General features: G+C 39.1%; 1 protein-coding gene across 1 annotated transcript in view; it reads right to left on the bottom strand.

Moving 5' to 3' along the window:
* The window catches only part of LOC149163578 (uncharacterized), a 274,285-nt gene that overhangs the window by 218,093 nt on the left and 37,569 nt on the right, over positions 1–18,623 (bottom strand). Inside the window, exon 2 of the mRNA XM_089430772.1 lies at positions 8,962–9,843. Within this exon, the coding sequence (XP_089286898.1) occupies positions 8,962–9,843 (882 nt within the window). The remainder of the gene's footprint in view (positions 1–8,961; positions 9,844–18,623) is intronic.

The raw sequence follows: 18,623 nt of genomic DNA, 5'->3' as shown, positions 1-18,623 counted from the left end.
AGTATTGCAGCAAGAATGCTGCAACTCCTGGGCTACCAACTTTACTTTTATCAACCCGGTAGTTCGTAACAAACTTGGAAGTGTCGGTGCTATATGCACAAGTACTAGTTCTCACTGCAGGTTGTCACTTGGTCAGCCGACACAAGATCACTAGGAGCATAAGCCAACTTCTATAGATTTCAAAAGAAGCTCTATGTGTGATGAAAGGAAAGAAAGACTACTCTATGGATGCTATTCTAACTGCAGAAAGGAGAAAGACTAGAATGTAAAGCAAAACCTAGTAAACCCTAATTAACAAACTAATTCTACTTTTGCCAAAAACACTATGAAAACCATGAAAGAAATGCCATTATCTACTCAATGAAGTAAACAACATCTAACCATTTCTGGAAGCAAATAAGCAAAAAGCATATTTTTGGATTTTTATGTGTTTTTATGTGAATTGAGCGTGCATCTAATTTATTGTGTGTGAGTGTGGCAACAAACAGGTGGCGTTAGAGGGCGTTTTTGGAGCTTAGGAGGATGTAGGATGGTGTGGATGGGTCCTAGGAGGTCTTAGGTGGCCTTCTAGAGGCTTTTCCCAGACTCGGCCTTCAAAAGAGAGCCTACAGGAAAAACTACAGGAGGACACAAGAAAACTAAATGAGGAAAACAGGGAAACTACAGGAGGCCTACAGGAGGAGGCCGAGAGCAATTTTCGCTGTTTTGAGAGTGTGAGAGTGGGTGGAAAAGGTGGATGAAGGGTGGAATGAGGTATTAGGGTGCTTGAGGTCTACCATGAATCACTAGTAGAGAGAAAGATGATTGGGTTTGCTTCAAGGAGAGAGGAAGAAGTTCTATGAAAAATGAAGAAAACTAGGGCAGAATTGAGGTAAGGTTTGGAGACCTATAGGGCATGGATCAAATGGAGGGTCTGATTGCTGGTAAGCTGGCCTACTGCTGAGAGAGATCTGCTATATAGAAACTACAGTCAACCAAAAAAAGCAAGCAACCAATGAAATGAGTGCATCCTGGGAAAAACAGAGTTTTGCATTAAAATGGCCTAAACTATGATGTATAGAAGGAAACGTTGGGAAATGTTGTAATAAAGGAAAGCATGCAAAAGGACTATTGCAAATCAGGAAGTGAACATGACAAAGAAGATCTAAAGCAAAGCAAAACTGGAATATCAACCTACTAGAGAGCTGCAAACACTAAAAGTCTTAGGAATGAGGAAAATCTGTGTTTTTGGGGCAGCAAGAGAGTCTTTGCCTCAAATCATGGTCCCAGAGGGAGGAAGAGAGGCCAAGGCACTGTTTCTAGCCTTTTGAATCTTCTCTGATCACTGCTTAACCTGCTACAGAAAGCACAAATGGAAACAAGCTACTAAATCATCAAAAGCAACCTATTCTTAACCATAAGAGAAATACATCTAACAGCAAACTAATCTACAAACTGAAGTAAAACATACAAGTACAAGTAAAGAGAAGCTTCGCTGCTTGGATTGGGCCATAACCCAAGAGCTTCAACCCTCTGAGATAACTCAGTGCTAGCTCAAAGAGGATTCCATCTTCATTATCAAAAACTAGCAAGATTACCTAAAACTGTCATAAAATAGTAAGCTCGAAATTTGAGCAGAGTTTACCCAAGCGAAAAGTCGACCCTAGTGAGGCCCTAGGCCTCTCTACTTATACATCTGAAGCTACCAACGACTTCCTTAAAATCAGGGAGGCTTGGCTCCCAAAACTCGAGATAACTATCAATCATCTTCCACTTGCTCGGTTGCCTTCTAGTGCATGATTCGACTGCTTGTACTCCGAGCTGAATGAAGGGGAATTTGAAGTGAGGAGCAATAAATGAGGGGGATTCCCTCCTATAAGTCCTCTCTTCTATCTACTTTGAGTTATTGCTACAGTTTGACCACTAGATCCTTGATTTTGACCTCGAAATCCATCAATAATTTGCATTAAATACATGTTAGACCACATGGCATAATAACTAACTCAACTCACCCTATAAGCATAAATATAATCAGAAAATCATACAATAAGATAATAGAATGGTTGATTTGACTAGGTTAGGAGGTAAAATGAGCCCATATAATTACCCATTTATGAGGCTCATTACCAATGCCTATGGAGTCAACGATCTTGCTAGGGAAACTAAGACCAAGTAATTGATTAGCGACTGTTGCTTAGATGAATGACTATCTTATATGAAATGCACTAGATGATGGGATGAAATTAGACTCGAGGATGGGAAAAAACTTGCGTCGCAAAAGCTCTCAATCACCAAAAGGGTTTGTTCGCTTTATTAGATGAAGACTCAAAATTAAACTTCTGAAGATATTACAATTAGAACACAAGCTTAATTCAAATCTTTCTGATACAATTATAGCTCAAAGAGAACAAAACTTTTTTGCAATTTAATATTAATGTCAACAGATGTTCAAAAATACTCAACTTAGGAAACAGAGATATGAAGTCTATTATAATTCCACGACAGAATTCTTTAACAATCACTTGAAAATATTTGCAAAATGTCTAACATGTAATGAGCATTAAATAATTCAAGCAATGATGATAGATTTTAACAAATGCACAATGTTCTAGCAATTAAATTTCAAGAGATCCAAATACTTTAAACAAGCACGAGATTTAAAAGCTAACCAATCTCGATCCTAGAATTTAAAAGATGTATGCTTAGTGACCCAAATCTAGGAAATTAACCACCTTCTTATAGTTAAACTTAAGATATAAAAAATTTAAGCACATTTAACTAAGGAAAAATTTTGATACCACACAAGTTTTTCTTTTATATCTTAACCTTAGCACAAAAAAGACACCAAGAAGAAATTTTAAATTGAAAACTTAATTATTCCTTAGGTGAATTTCTTGATACGCTAAGCAAGACTAAATGTAACTGAAATAAATCGAAAAAGATTTAATAATTTTTTAAATTTTTTATTGGGCCAGAGGCCACATAAAAATTTAAAAAAAAACCTAAATGTGAAATTTATTTCGATTTAAAACTTTCGGATATCTCAAAGTCACATTAAAAATGAAAATGAAGCCCTTCTTTTTTCTCTTTTTTTAGTTTTAGAAATTTTTAACATTTTTTTTAGAAAGAAAAATAAAAAACAAAAAAAATAAAACAAAACCAAACTCAAACTCCTTTTTTTTTATCTGTTTCTAGATTAACAAACAAAATTAAAATGATTCATGACAAAACCAATTTCATAAATCCAAAAAACAAAAATCGAACCCAACTTAACAAAATAAAATGAAAATCGAATTTAAAATCTTTTATTTGTTTATTTAAAAAATAAAAATAAAAATAAATCAAAACTAAAAAAAAAATCGAAAATCGAATATACATGAAAACATAAGACATCTTATCTAACCCTACCAACGTAAACAAAAGATAATAAAAAAAAAATCAAAAAAGTATGGTTTGCAGGTCTGGCGAAAGGAAGAAAGCTCGATGGAAAGTTTAATGTGTTTATCTCTTGCTTTGATGCAAGTCGACGAATTAATGGAAAACTGGACGGAGCAGCGGAAGAAGATAGTGAGCTAGGAAATAGAGGCTGACAGTTAGCAGGTCAAGGCAGCAGCGGAAGGAAGAATTTGTTGGACGGAGGTAGCTCGGGCCAAAGGAAGAGTGATGAGGAGGGCAAGGGAGAAACAACGGGCAGCGAGCAAGGTAATATGCTATGGAGGAAAGGGCTGTGGGCAGAATAAGAGGGGCGTGAGTAGATGAGGCACGCAGAGGTAGCGAGATGGAGCAGGCTTGAATATTCTACAAGTGAAAGAGATCCGAGTCGCAAAGATGTAGGGCTGCGATGAGAAATGCAAGTTAAGCAAGGAATGGAGGAGCGGTTGAGAACCGCAAGGCTGGGTTGCGTAGAGATGGAGTGGGATCTCTCAATGAGGAAAGGAAATACGCAGATAGGGAGAGAAAACATGGATAGGGTTGAGGTTTATGTATGGGTGGAAGGGAGGAAAATGAGGAGTGGATGAGGGATTGAGCTGTGGGCAGAATAGGAGGGACGTGAGGCTGCGTAAGAGAGGTTTTTTGCAAGGATGGGGGGCTATGACAACAGGGAAAAATTTGAAAATTTTCTCCAGAGAACAGGAAAACAAAGAAAAATAAACCCAAGGCAATAGAACAAATCCAAAATTTTCTGAGAACTCCAGGCAGAAGAAGAAATTTTGAAGGCCTCAAGAAGGCAGCCCAAGCTCAAGACAAAACCAGAAAAATGAATTCCACACTTGTGCTTCAGATTTATCAATGAAACCCTCGTATGACTATTTCCAGATTTAAAATATTTTAAAACCCTTGGACCGCAGAAATAATGCCCCTGCAAGAGCTGGTTCTGAGGCCAGATCTTACCCTCCAGGGCCTGGACCTGGCTTCAAAATCAAACTTCACCCTCAGATCTGCAACCTGTTCTTGAAAACACAAACACCCAGAACCCGCATATAAATGAAACCCCAGAAACCCTAGTCAGAAAAGTTTAAAAAATTACAGATCTATGCACAGGAACAATAATCTATTAGATCTGGCAAGTGCAAGTCGAACTCCGCTCCTAGATCTGATAATCTAAGGCTCTTGAAAGCCAAATTTATCAATTTAGCACAGAAAAATTTGAAATTTTGATTTTAAACAGAAATGCTTCGCCCAAAACCCTTCATGCATCAACAATAAAATTTCTTATGATAAGCCCGGGATCCAATCGAGCTGGGCTCTTCAAGAAATACGAATCAGGAGTTAGATGGTCCAACTGAAAACTTCCCCGAATGCCCGATAATATAAAAATCAAGAATTTCCTGCACAACTCAATTCAACCATCAACATAGAGCGAGAAAACGAAAATAAAATTCAGTTTTAATAGAGATACTTGCTATTATATTCAAAACTTAAATTACCATTCCAACCCCAGTGATTGAGCAAAATATCTATGCTCAAATCACTCTTCAAAAAGCTATCATCAATGGCTAAAAGGAAATATATGCATGAAAATAACACATCTTACAGCATTTCCATGAAGAGTAACACCAGCAGAAATTAACCCTAAAGTCTTTCTTTATTGCTCATAAAAATATTACAAGAGAGCTTTCACTTAGCACACGACTCAAAGATTGAATCCTCTCAACTGACAACTGACCTCCTATTTAAAGATAAATCTTCCAATGGCTAGTTCGAGTGATCCTTGTCAAAGTAATCTCGACCGTTGATGAGGATCAAAATTTCTTTTAATCTCATCCGTCGAAATTTTAATTATTGAGGAAATTTCGAATTTTTCAATTAAATGCATTTTAATTAATTCAAAAATTAAATTTTTGAATTAATTTCCTCAAAATTTTGACTTTGACTTAACCCCAGGGACCAAAGGCCTAAAATTTAGCAAAATAATCAGTTTACCCTAGTCCCTGCGCCTTTTAAAATTTGAAATTTAAGGACCCACAAATTTTGCCTTTGGAAATTTAAATTTACCTAGGACTTATAATTAATTAAATTTTTGGCTTAGGATTTTAATTAATTTTGACCAAAAAATTTAATTAATTAACCTCTGAAGGGATAAATTATTTTTCCAATCCTCAAGACACTTTACATCATTATTTTCATATCTTTTACATCACAAAGGGGAAAACCCATCTGAAATAGACCCTCCTAGACTACCCATTTCTGCGACACAAATATAATCCAGCAGACTAAGCAATTTGTAATATAAATAAAATAACCTAACCAAAGAGTTAGGATTATTCCCAAATCACTTTTACATAGACTTTTTCTATAACAATAGGACTCGCCTAAGATCCTGGTGACAAAATTCATTTTGGCTTTGGGGTAACGCTGAAGGAAAACTCTGCCGACCATCCGAGAATAGATCAGTGAGACAAAAAACCTCCTGGAATGTAGATCGTTACCAGAAAAAAAGGTTTACCTAGGCAGTTACATACATGACACATATCTGCTGAGACTTATTTACATCACATACATGCAGAATGGGTTTACATTATAACATGACAATCAAGCTGATGATGATAGCTGGACGAAGCGGACACATCGATCAGGTGCTATCTGTTTTGCGAAAAAAGGGGGTATACTACTACGAGTCATTGACACGTAGTGGTCAACAGGTTCCTAAGCCTAAACTTAGGAAAATTAAAGTATTAATGGGTATTAATCAAAATATGGGTGAGAATGTTCTAGAAAGTGGATCAAGTCAAGTTTTAATCTTAACTGTTGATTATAGACTTAATCTCGGTCATTGAAGTCTCAACGAGAAAAGTATAAGGAGGCTTGGGGTTCATTTAGAAACACACACAGAGAGAATGAATTGATCTAGAGTTTGATTTTTGGGGCTAGGAAGCTGAGAATTCGAATTAAGTGATCATTCTACAGCAGAGGGAAGGGATCGTTCGAGAGTATTGGACAGAGAGGCGAAGGGCCACTAGTGGAGGCAGCACAGCAGCTAGAAGGACTGATGTTGGGCCAATCTAGGCACACGCAGGCCTGACAGAGAGCCAGAAGGACCAGCGAAGAAGTGAGGTTGCCTTCATGCAAAAAGCCGGAAACTGTCGAGGAACCGCTGAAACAACAGAGAGAGGTTGATGCAAAAATTCCAGGAGGCAGAAGAGACAGCGTAGAAGTTGACACAAAGCCTGTAAAGCTGACGCATGGCCTACGCATGGTCAACGCAGAGATAGCCGGGGTTAGCCAGGTTTGTTGTCGGATCAACCAGAAACGGCCAGGTGAAGTGCGGTAATATCACTCGGTTTTCCGCCATCATATTTTTCTCTGTCACTGGTTTTCGGGGAGGGCAACCAACATTGTATTCAGAACTACTACTTAATCATATAAAACCCTCAGAGCTATTGCATCGATTTTCCCACATTGGATTTTTCCAGGGATTATTTTGTCCAAAAATAACTTTGTCCTATGTATCTTGTTCTTTGCTCAGTTTTCGATTTCATGTAATCAAATTTAAGGTAGTGTAGGTTGCAAAAGTAATTTACTTCAGTATTCAGAGAATAACTTGATAATATTAAAATCAAGTAGGAGAAGGAAATTCAGTTTTACTGCAATAAGGGTTCCTTGAGTGTAGGAATTTTCACATTGGACATGGGCTCCCATAGCAAGGTGACGATCCAAGAGGTGGGCTCCTCAAGGATCCTACCCATTTGCAGTCCTCCCAACTACAACTCTATATCAGCCCACCTCCCTCCTTAGAGGTATCTTGGCTGTCATGGCGAACTCCTCCTCGTCAATCTTCGCGGCTGCAACTTTCGGATCATGCTTCTCATCCTTGTCCTTTTTCTTGAATGGACACTGGGATGCATAGTGGCCCATCTCGCCATATCTAAAGCACTTCACCTTGGAGACGTCCTTCTTACGCCTATGTTGTCCCGACTGTCCCTCGCCACATTTGAAGCACTTCACCTTGGAGACATCCTTCTTACGTCTCTGTTGCCCCAACTATCACTCTTCAAGGGGGACGCAGAACCCAACAGAAGAGGATGTAGCACTAATTTTGGGTAATTCTGAAAGGTCAAAATTAGCCCAAAACATTTCTGGTTTTTTCCGGTCAAGGGTCAAGGAGAATAATCCTAATTTTGCAGAATTTTTGGAGGAGTTTTGGTGCCCCAAAACAGTAGAATTATTTGGCAGCCAGTTAGGAAGAGTGAGCTAAAATTTTGGGTCTTGGGTGGTCGGTAAAATTTGCCCAAATCCTTCCTGGATTTTTCTGGGTTTGTGGTGGAGAGCCCAAGATCAATTTGGCAGAATTTTCTGAGCACTTTTGGAGGCTCAACCAAGAGTTTCTTTCAGTCAGCGGTTGCCAAAAATTAGAAATTCCAGGACCAACACAGTACTAAGGAGAAGTCTTTCCTTTGCATCCGAACAACATTTTTTTCTCACCTGGGATTGTCTAGCTTGCTTTGGCAAGCCTAGGTGCACACATTCCATGCATTTTACTCTCCTTTTAATAATAAAATGGCTCAACTCGGTGCAATTCTGGTGCAATTTTATGGCTGTTTAATTGTTGTCTAAATTTTTCTGTGTTGTATGTGCATTTTGCTTAATATTTCAGTTAACTTTCCATTTGGAACATTACATCAACTCCTTTCAAACAAAATGTCTTTTGACTATCCATACAATATGATTTTGAGCATACTTTGGCTTCCTTTCTTTCTGCTCAGCATTGACACAGGGGCATATATCTACATATTTAAGTAGGTTTTCACCAACCAAAGCTTTCAGAAGCATTTTCAGTTTCTCTCCCTTATCTTTCCTCAACAATTAACCTGTTAGAGGCATAGACACATACATTCTGCATTTTTCTGTCTCTCATCTTCAAGGAACAACAAATAACAAAAACTGTTTAGACTACTGCTATGTTTTAGTAGGGATGCAAAATTGTAGAGAAGCTAGTTTCAAGTGATTTCAACTCAGATTTACCAAAACAACGTTATAACTTGTGAACTACACAAGTATCACTCAACAAGGACATGTTGAATTATAAGATACAATTTGTGGTGATATAAGCTATGGTTAGAAGCTGGTCAATGTTGGGATTTGCCAAGTATAATTAAATTCAGTTATACTTTAGGAAAATGAAGTATATGAAGGAAATGCTTCTAGCATGTCGCAGTTGAACATGACAGAAATGGATTGATAATATTTGAAACAGCATTGAAGTCTAAAACCTAATAGGAATTAAAGTCTACCAGACCTTTCCTACAACCTGCATTACCCTTCAAAACTGCAACAATGGAAGAGTCTCAACAAAGAAAACAATGTGCAGGAACTGAGCACTTGAAAATGTCAAATATGTTTGTCCAATATGTTAATTTCAACAAAAGAATAAGCATGTATATTATAAATGTGTAATCACTAAAATGAACAAAATTTAAAAATTAGAAAGAGAGAAAAGGTGTATGAGGAATAGAATATGAAAAGGATCAGTGGATCACATACCCCAGGATCCTTTGGAGATACATATGGCTCTCCTCTCTTCAGAACAGTAAAATGATTGAAATCCAATTCGTACATATCTTCACATCCATGTCTTATACCCAGAGAAGCAAACACTATAATTTTTCTCATGGTATGCGACTGTGCATTCTTAAGTGCAAGAACTCCTGATTCCATAATCCTCCTAACCTCCTTGGGACAAAAGGCAGTTTTCGGTACCTTTTTATAAGATAGTACAACACCTGGAGGTTTTGATGGACCTGTTTCATAACCAGGGCACTTCTCACCATAAAATATTTCGCCATATCTTCTGCTTTTCTTTCTTTCTTTCCTCTTTGTCAATTTTTGGACTCTCTTCTCAATGCTTGCATTTTTCAAATGAGAATCAGTAACATATAGGACACAACCTTCATCTTCCTCCTCCTTTACCTCTACCTTCACAACTGAATTTTTCCCATCATCCAGAGCACCACACACACTCTCTAATCCTTCATTTTTCATTCCTTCATTCTCCCTCTGCCTTAGTACCAGATTCCTTCCACTATCCTTCAGTTTCGAATACTCATAATCATCCTCTTCATCATCATATGCATTGTCGGAATCATCATCTGTGTCATCACTCTCATCATCTTCCCCCCTGTCAGAAGCACCATCCTTGAGCATATCAGAATCTGGAAGCTGCAATTCCTCACGGCTCATCCAATTTACAATGTTATTATGTGGAGCACTCAATCCAATACCTGCGTGCAAATCTTCAGGTTTGACATGTGACAATTTATCAGTGATTTTCTTATTTTCTATATCATCAGCCTCACGAACTTTCTCTTCCTTTCTAGTTCTCTTGAATTTCCTGATACCACTTGGCATTGTCCTAGGAGAATCATCCTAGCAAGAGAAAAGAATGTTAATCAAATTCAGAGAAAGAAAGCATGTTCATTTAATAAAAATATAAATATTTTGAAAAGACCACAATAAAAAATCAAGCTGTCAAAGAAACCCAAAGAATAAGACTTAAAATCTGTCATCTTATTTTTGGAAAATAATAACATTGAAGATAATAATCCTATTTTAAACAAAATCCACATGTATGCTAAAACGTTAAAAAGACCATCAACCATTGGTTCATTTTAGGGATTTATTTTCACTTCAGAAAAATCAAGATGAAAGTACTGTTGGAAGTTTCAACCAGAATATGCCCTCACTAGATAGAGAAAGCGTAGACAATCAAGTTGAAGACAAAAATACAGATTCATTAATGAAACAACTTTATCTTTCAAGAATAAGCATACCACACCATGTCAAAGCATGGACATGCAGACTACCCCTCCTTACATAGGCAAGCAGCACAGGCATATCGGCTGTAGCACTGATTAGAGAATATATTTTCTGAAGAATAGTATCCTAGCTGAAATCAGACTATGATGACATCAGATGGACAATGTCCACTGCATCAATAAGACAAGGACCAAATCTAGAGAAGAGTTTCTTATATCCTGTGAAATCAGGGGAACGTCTAAGTGGCACTGTTAGAGGAATTTTTGGTCCCTCGAGTGCGGTGAAAAAATCATAAATTCAATGTAGTTTGTGTTATCATGATGATTATGTTAGCTAGTCGAAAGATAGTTTTATGAGTAAACAACTACCCATGTCAAATAAATGTACATCAAAACTTGAATGAGAGATAAATAGGCCAGTTGGTCAACCTTCTCCTTGCATATTTTTTTTAATTCAAAATGGAGATTGATTTTTCTTTTTAGTTGTCGTCCCCGCTTGTGATGCTTACCACATTTTCTTAGTGTCCAGTTTTGGTGCCATTCATGTAGGGTAGTGGATTCAAAGATGAAAAAGTGAAAGTAAAGTGTCTCACCTCTATGGGTGGATGACAGCAGCACATTGGATGATAAGCTCTTCAGGCATCCACCCTCAAAGACACTCATTTGGGGTGGGATTTTGTTGCTACTTGATGAGATTCCTACTCATCAACTAGACCTGCTATTCTCCATCCACTAGTTGCAATGTTGTGCTCATAAGTTCTTTCACATACAATGGTATATCAATTCCTGTGCCTTATGTTGCTGCAAAATCTAGCAGGCCTTGCAGAGGGGTACCCTACAAGGCAAGCACTAAACTGAGTGAAAACAATCGGGTGATGACCCTGTTACCTACCACCAGTGGGTGACCCCCATAGGAAAAATTTTCTCCTAGATTTGTCTTCAGCCAGCAGCTAGCAGCTAGACCTGCTATTCTCCATCCACTAGTTACAATCTTGTGCTCATAAGTTCTTTCACATACAATGGTACATCAATTTTTGTGCCTTATGTTGCTGCAAAATCTAGCAGGCTTTGCAGAGGGGTACCCTACAAGGCAAGCACTAAACTAAGTAACAACAATGGGATGATGGCCTTGTTACCCACCACCAATGGGTGACCCCTATAGGAGAAATTTTCTCCTAAATTTGTCTTCAGCCGGCAGCCAGCAGCCCTTTGCAGCCACCTGATAGCTCTGATGTGCTATTTTTCTCCGCCACCTGAGCCAACCATTGTGTACCATCGATCATCTGTCATGATCGTATGATTGAAGGTGGGCCATCCAACCCCAAAGTTATGATTTTTCATTATGTAATTGGGTGTTTATGCTTATTTTTCTTGGGCACACTTGGGCATGGATTATTCGGACACTTGGAAGAATGAAGGGTTTTGGTTGTACTCTTGTTCTCTTACCTCATCTTGGGGATTAATCCTGTATCATATCCCATGGGATCTCCTTTATTTGCTATTAGCTTTAGGAGTAGCACTACATGGGGAACCCTTATCTTGGTAGTGTGGTCCTGCTTCCCGATACCATATATCTCACTTTCCTTCGTCTACTACAAGCCCTTTTCACATTTTCCCTATCTGGGTCCACATTTGTCCATTGGGTCCACAAGGTGTTATCCTCCCCTTCCCCTTGTCCATAGCTTGGTTCGGCCCTAGAATGATATCCCGGAGGTTGATGTAGCTAAAAATAAAGATAAAAGCATAATATGGCCACATACAACAGAAATGTACCACAAAATGCAAAAAATGATTGGGACAATAAAATTTAGCATGTGGACAAAAGCCAAACATGCGCTCTACCCCCCATCATTATGGCCATCACCCTGGTTCCTAGAGTCCCTATGAGTGCCCCTTTCATCATTAAGGACCCATGAATGTCCCAACCTCTGGTGGGCGATGAACTGCCCCACCTTAAGGGGGTGAGCACTACTATACTTTACACATCATGCTCTTATTCCCTTGAGCCCCGAGCAGTAAAATGAAGAAAATCAATAAAGGCAAAAGGCAAATGAAGAAGGGTGGAAAAACAAAGGCTGGGGTAACTCATGTATCACGATTGCTCCCTCATTACATTCATATACCCAAGGTGTGCGCTTTCCTCATCATAGCTACCCTTGTACCATGGCATGTGACTTGGAGCCTTCCCTTTGCCCCCACTCTGTCCCATCATTATTTCACATGGCACCTGCCAATTTAAGGGTGTACCTTGGACCTGTCATTCCCTTAAAGATTGAAACCACCTAATAGGGTCCTTCATTAACCTCTCTTGCTAAGGGAGGTAACACCAGTGCACGTATAAAGACCCAAATTTGGAAGGAAACCCACTATGAGGTGTCCACTTTTGCCCTTGATTAGCAAGCTTGTTTACAGAATTGCACTAATGAATCATTGTATTAGAAGGTGAGGAGATGCATTGGATCTTATACAAGATTGCAAGTGGGTTTTCATCTTGGACTTGGCCTCCCTATACAGGATCCAAGCCCTCCAAATGATCACAATGGCATTTGAAAGGTGAGCGTTGAGAGCCATGGGCCTCCATCCATGTAGAGCATTGATTACCACACCATGGTATTCTTTAGCGCCACCATTTGCTTGCTCATGCCCCAGTTATTCTGAGATGATGATGCACTTGGACCACATTGCCCAGTCAGCTACACATTGCACCCGAAAGTTGGCAGTTGATCCAGGGTCTAGAGGAGGTTATATCTTTCCTAGGGAGACATGGGAGGGCATGTGTCATATTCTAGCCCCTCATTAATGGAGCATCGACTTGATCTTGAGCCACTTGGAGACCCATGAAACCCATTTGGAGCCCACAAACCCCAAATAGGGGTTTGGAGATGTTTTGCAACATATGGAGGGCATCCCCCTCTTCATCATCATTTTTTATGCCCTCTCTCTCATTTTTAGCACATGAGGCCTCAATGTTGCCCCTCTAGGCCTCCACTATAGCCTTGTGTGGGCTTAAGAGGGATAATTCGATTTTATTTTTGAGCTATCATGGTTGGATTGTAACCATAGGTGGGTTACTTGACATTTTAGGCATTGGAGGCACTTTGTCTTTCATAATTTGAACTCTTAGCTATTGTACAAATAGGAGAGAGCTAGTCTCTCCCTACCATCACACTTTGGATGTTTGATATCTCTTCTTGAGAATTTTGGACCTGTAATTTGAAGATGAATTGGGACAAGTTGGATGAATTCTGATGTTTGGTTATGTTGACCATGTACATGTCAACAGTCCAAGAAGCAGAGTATACATCAGCGGAATAATTTTTTTGTGTCATTATCATCATTGTAATCCCAAATTCTGCATTTGTAATGTAAAAATGATTCCAGTATGAATATTAAGCCATCTAACAACACCTAGGTAAGCCTATGATTCTTCTCAAAGGGTTTCACTGGGTTTCACCCTAGGGAGTATTTTTACCTCGCCAAATTATCTGTGTTTGTAAACACACATAATTGGCAGATTTTTTCTCCCAGATATACCCCAAAGCTAGGGTGGATCTCATTGACAATGTCTTAGGTGAGTCCTAGGGTTGTTGAATCTATGTATTTTATCATACTAGATCATGTGTCTTGTGTCACAAAATTTGGTTGAGTCTTGAGAGTCTGTGTCTATGTGTATCTCCTCTTCTAAGGGATGAATTTGAAATATCTTGAGGTAAAAGTGTTATCTAGGAATACTTTTGGTGAATAGCTCCCCATAATTAGAACACCATTACCAAAATATTTTTTGGATACACTTAGAGGGTGGAAAAAATATTTAATCCCCTCTTGAATCTAATAATTAAATTTCTGGTAAAAATAAAATTAAAATTAGCCAAAAATTGTCAAAAAATAAAATGAAGGGAAAAATTAATTACCCTCTAAGTGGAAAATTCATCAAAAATTATTTGAGGCTATTTTCGAAGGAAAATATTCAAGTCAAAAATTAAAGGCTCGTTTCCAAGGTAGAAGGACTGAGTCCATAAATTCGTTTGGGCCAAAGAAGACTATTTCCCATCAAATCGAAATTTTTGGACCAAGAAGTTGAATATTTTGCACAAGTAATGATAATTATATTTTTGGAAGGTCCTCCAATTATCTAAAAGTCAAAGATTGACCCTCCAACACAGTAAACAAGGAAAATCGAATTGTTTTAGATATTTGTGCCAACTTATCAAGCGATCGAATTTTTTCAATAAGGATCGATGCAACTAGTCGTTATTTCCACTTGGAGGGGTTAATCCCCTTCATTTTTCTATATAAGGAAGCTTTCAAGCTCCTCAATGAAACCGGAACTGAATCTGGATTGGAAATATTTGCGTGAAAATTTCTAAATCTACACCTCAGAAATCCTACTTTAATTATGGATTTATCATCTCCTACTTGTTTTTTACATTCAACGAGTTATTTAATTATTTAAACAACAATGAAAACACTATTGCAGAATACACATACATACAGATCATGAACTGAAAATAGAACGAGACAATCACACAAGGGACACTGTTATTTTTGGACAATCATCCCCAGAAAAACCCAATTCGGGAAAACCGGTGCAACATATAGAGGGTTTGTATTGTTAAGCAGATTTCTGAATACAACTAGGGTGCCAAATCCGGCCCACCCAACAGAGAATAAACCCGACAAAAGTACCTTATCTAGAGACAGATGAACAAACCCCACAGGTGATTGCACTGTTCTTAGTGTTGGGCAGTGATGGCTGCTCCAAGATCAAGTGCTTCAGGCGTGGTGAGCTACAATACTCAATGTCCTCTCAGAAAGAAGAACAGGGAGGAGAAGCAGGATTAGAAAGCTGCATCCACTGAGATCAACAGGCTGTCCTCCAGAGTCCAGACTAGAGGAAGAACTTGCCATGATTGCTGAGATGCCTCCAGGAGTGAGGTGGGGAGATCTGGAGTTGTAGCCCCAGAGAGCTACAGGATGGGCAGGATCCTTGACGAGTCCACCTCTTGGATTAAGACCTTGATACATGAGCCCATAGTCAACAGTAGCAGGATGGACTAGTAGCAATTGGTGCAATTAGGTGCGAGAATGACAGATGCAGTGGCGAGTAGCGGTTAGAATCTTAGATACTCAGCAACGTAGAGCGGAGTTGGCAGCAGTGCAGAGTCAGCAGTAACAAAGAGGCTTCAGTGACAGTGCAAAGGCTAGCAGCAGTCAGAACTTGGACGACGGATGCATCATACTGAACACAGTTGGTTCAGTATTTTGGATGCTTTTCCGTTGAAGTTGTTGCAGCAACAGGTGGAGAGGGTTGCAATGCAGATGCAATGTTGGCAGCAGATGCAATGTTGGCAGCAGATCAACAAGGTTGGCAGCAACACTGATGCAGCTCATATCAGATTTGCATAGTAGTTGGTGGGAAGTGGAGCCAGACATCAACAGCGCAACAAGAGATGTTGCAGAGACAGAGTGATGCTTCAGTGGGTTGCGGCACTAAAGCACATTCCTCGCTAAGAGGGATTGTTGATTTCTGCAGCATCAGATGTGCTCTTGGCTCGAGATTTTGCAGAGAGGCCAAGACGCATGCATTCTCCAATACCCAAAAATCGTTTGGGAAAATTCCACCTAGAGAGGGTTTAATTAAAATAATTAACTTTTTTAAATGGTTCCCTACATATAAACTTAGGAAATCTAGTTAATTAAATGGTATTAATTGAGTCAAGTGTGAATCTTCTAGAAGAAGACGAGGATCAACTCCCAGTTAATCTTAGCCCTTGATTATGTTTTAATCTTCGTTGTTGGATCTCCAACGAGAGATTATAAGAAGGAGTTCGATGGGCACTTGGGAACACATCGAATGAGAGAGATCAGAGATCGAATTTCTCAAGAGTAGCAACGCTAAGTTTCCAGAGAGAGATCAAGTGATCTTCTTGTAGTGAGGGGCAGGTATAGTAGTCCAGTGGAGAGTTTTCCAGATCCGGAGAGTGAAAGGCAGAGAAGGCATAGAGAGGTTCAGAGAGGCAACGCAGTGCCATGCAGAGGCAGCGCAGAGCTTGAGAGGGAGTTCAAAATTCAGCTAGGAGAGTCAAGATCTAGTGTCAGAAGTCGGGGTCTGAGACCGCAGGGCCAAAGGGTCTAATTTCTAGATAGCAAGAGATTACAAGAGGAGGTGATGCAGATCCCAGAGATTGCGACACAGTTCTGCGTAGGATTGATGCAGAGGTAGCGTGGGGCTCGCCTTCGAGTTCTTGATCAGTGTCGAGTCTCCAGAAATAGTGTGAGATTTTTCTCACTAACTCTTTACCAGTTATTCTTTGTATCGGATAACCAGTTTAGGCATCCAACGATTTGTACTCAGAAACTATTGCATAATAATAAAACCCTCAGCTACTACACTGGTTTTCCCGAGTTGGGATTTTCCAAGCACATTGCCCAAAAACCACTGTGTAGAGATGTGTGTGTGTTTATTTATCTCTAATGCAGTATTTACTTTCTGCAGTATTTATTTTGTGTAGGTTGCAGTGTATGTATTTCGATATTTGTTTTAGAAAACTGCAAGTAATTTGTTCAAGTAATTAACAAATAGGATAAATATCATCAATTTGCTGCAGTAGGAATCAGGTCACCGATTTTTCACACGAACCTACTTAACATTTTTCAACACTCCCTCTTAACTAGGGAGGTATTCATACAAGTTCATGGTCAATCTCAATCTAAAGAGATCTCATAAAAAGAGTTGGATTGGTAACCCATCTGTCTAGCATCATATTCAACCAACATTGTAACATAGAAAGGCCTTGACTAACAACTCTATCTCTCCACAAGATCATAGCACAATGTTGGTGAGACCAATGACTTATAGACACCATAATCATTGTCTCTCAAGGTACATACTCCACCTGGGTGTTCAACGAGTATGACCTTCGTTGGACTATGCTTATCTTGGGTAGCTAATCCTCAAAGAATATCAGTCCACGACTACTCTTATATTGAATTCCCTACCTCATTCTCAAAAAGTATCGAATGCCAGATGGCTACCCAATCCTCCATTCTTTCTTCCAAGTGAAGACAAGAACGTAATGTTTATCTCTCCCTCTCAATTAGACACAATACATCAACCAAACCAAGCTTGTCTCTCAAGTACACAACCTTCTTGTTTGGAAGTGACTTTGTCAATATGTCAGCGACCTACTCATCAGTGGAGATATGTTATAGTTGTAGCACTCCATTTTGCACTAGATCTCGAATGTAGTGATACTTGTTGTTTATATGCTTTGTCTTTCCATGAAACACTGGATCCTCAGACAAACATATACAACTGGTGTTATCACAAAGTATCACTGTAGGGTTCATCGATCCTTCAAACAGATCGGATAGCAGCGTCCCTAACCATACTGCTTCTCTGCTTACTTCACAGGCTGCAATGTATTCAGCCTCAACACTACTTAAAGCAAATGTGTCTTACTTTCTGCTCATCCGTGAGACCATGGAGGATCCCAAATTGAAACATCCTCCCGTGGTGCTCCTTCCACCTTGCTCATTGCCTCCCAAGTCAGAGTTTGTAGATCCAATTAGTTGGAAATCATTCCTTCTATCATACTTCAGACAATAGTGGATGGTTCCTCGTAGATATCTCAGAATATGTTTTGCTGCTACCCAATGATCATGCTTTGGATCCACTTGGAATTGACTTAGAACATTTATTGCAAAGCATATGTTTGGTTGAGTATTCACTAAGTACATAAATGATCCAATGATTTGCCTATACTTGGAAGGATCCACAGGGCTAGACTCAAAACTTCTTAGTCTCTTCAAATTTGTGATCATCAGAGTAGTCATAGGTTTGCAATCCATCATGTCAAACTTTTTCAGCAGCTTGATCACATATTTTCCTTGACCCAAATAAACTTCATCAAGCCCTTGCCAGACTTCTAGTCCCAAATATTAATGCATCAGCCCAAGATCCTTCATGTCAAATTATGTTTCTAGTTGCTTCTTGCATTCTTCAATTCGACCTTCTACACCTGTTAAGAGAAGATCATCTACATACAGAAGAATGATTACAGGTTCTCCATCTACCACCTTAATATAAAGGTTCGGATCTGCAGAACTTTTTGTGAAGCCTATTCTTTGAAGATATGCATCCATTCTAGCATACCATGCCCTTGGTGCTTGCTTGAGGCCATATAATGCATTCTTTAATCTACAAACATATGCATTTCTATATTTAACTTCGAAGCCCGAGTGTTGTTCTATATAGAATTCTTCATCGATTGTGCCATTCAGAAATGCAATCTTGATATCCATTTGGTGGATGTTCCATCCCATTGATGCTGCCAGAGAGACTAATGATCGAATTGTTGTATATCTTGTTGTTGGAGCAAATGTCTCTTC

The sequence above is a fragment of the Pinus tabuliformis genome, chromosome 5_1 (assembly GCF_031772625.1).
Source record: "Pinus tabuliformis cultivar Carrire ecotype Pingquan chromosome 5_1, CPIR1, whole genome shotgun sequence".
NCBI lineage: Eukaryota > Viridiplantae > Streptophyta > Pinopsida > Pinales > Pinaceae > Pinus > Pinus tabuliformis.
The sequence above is the reverse complement of the archived record's forward strand: the minus strand, read 5'-3'. Positions and strand labels throughout refer to the sequence as shown.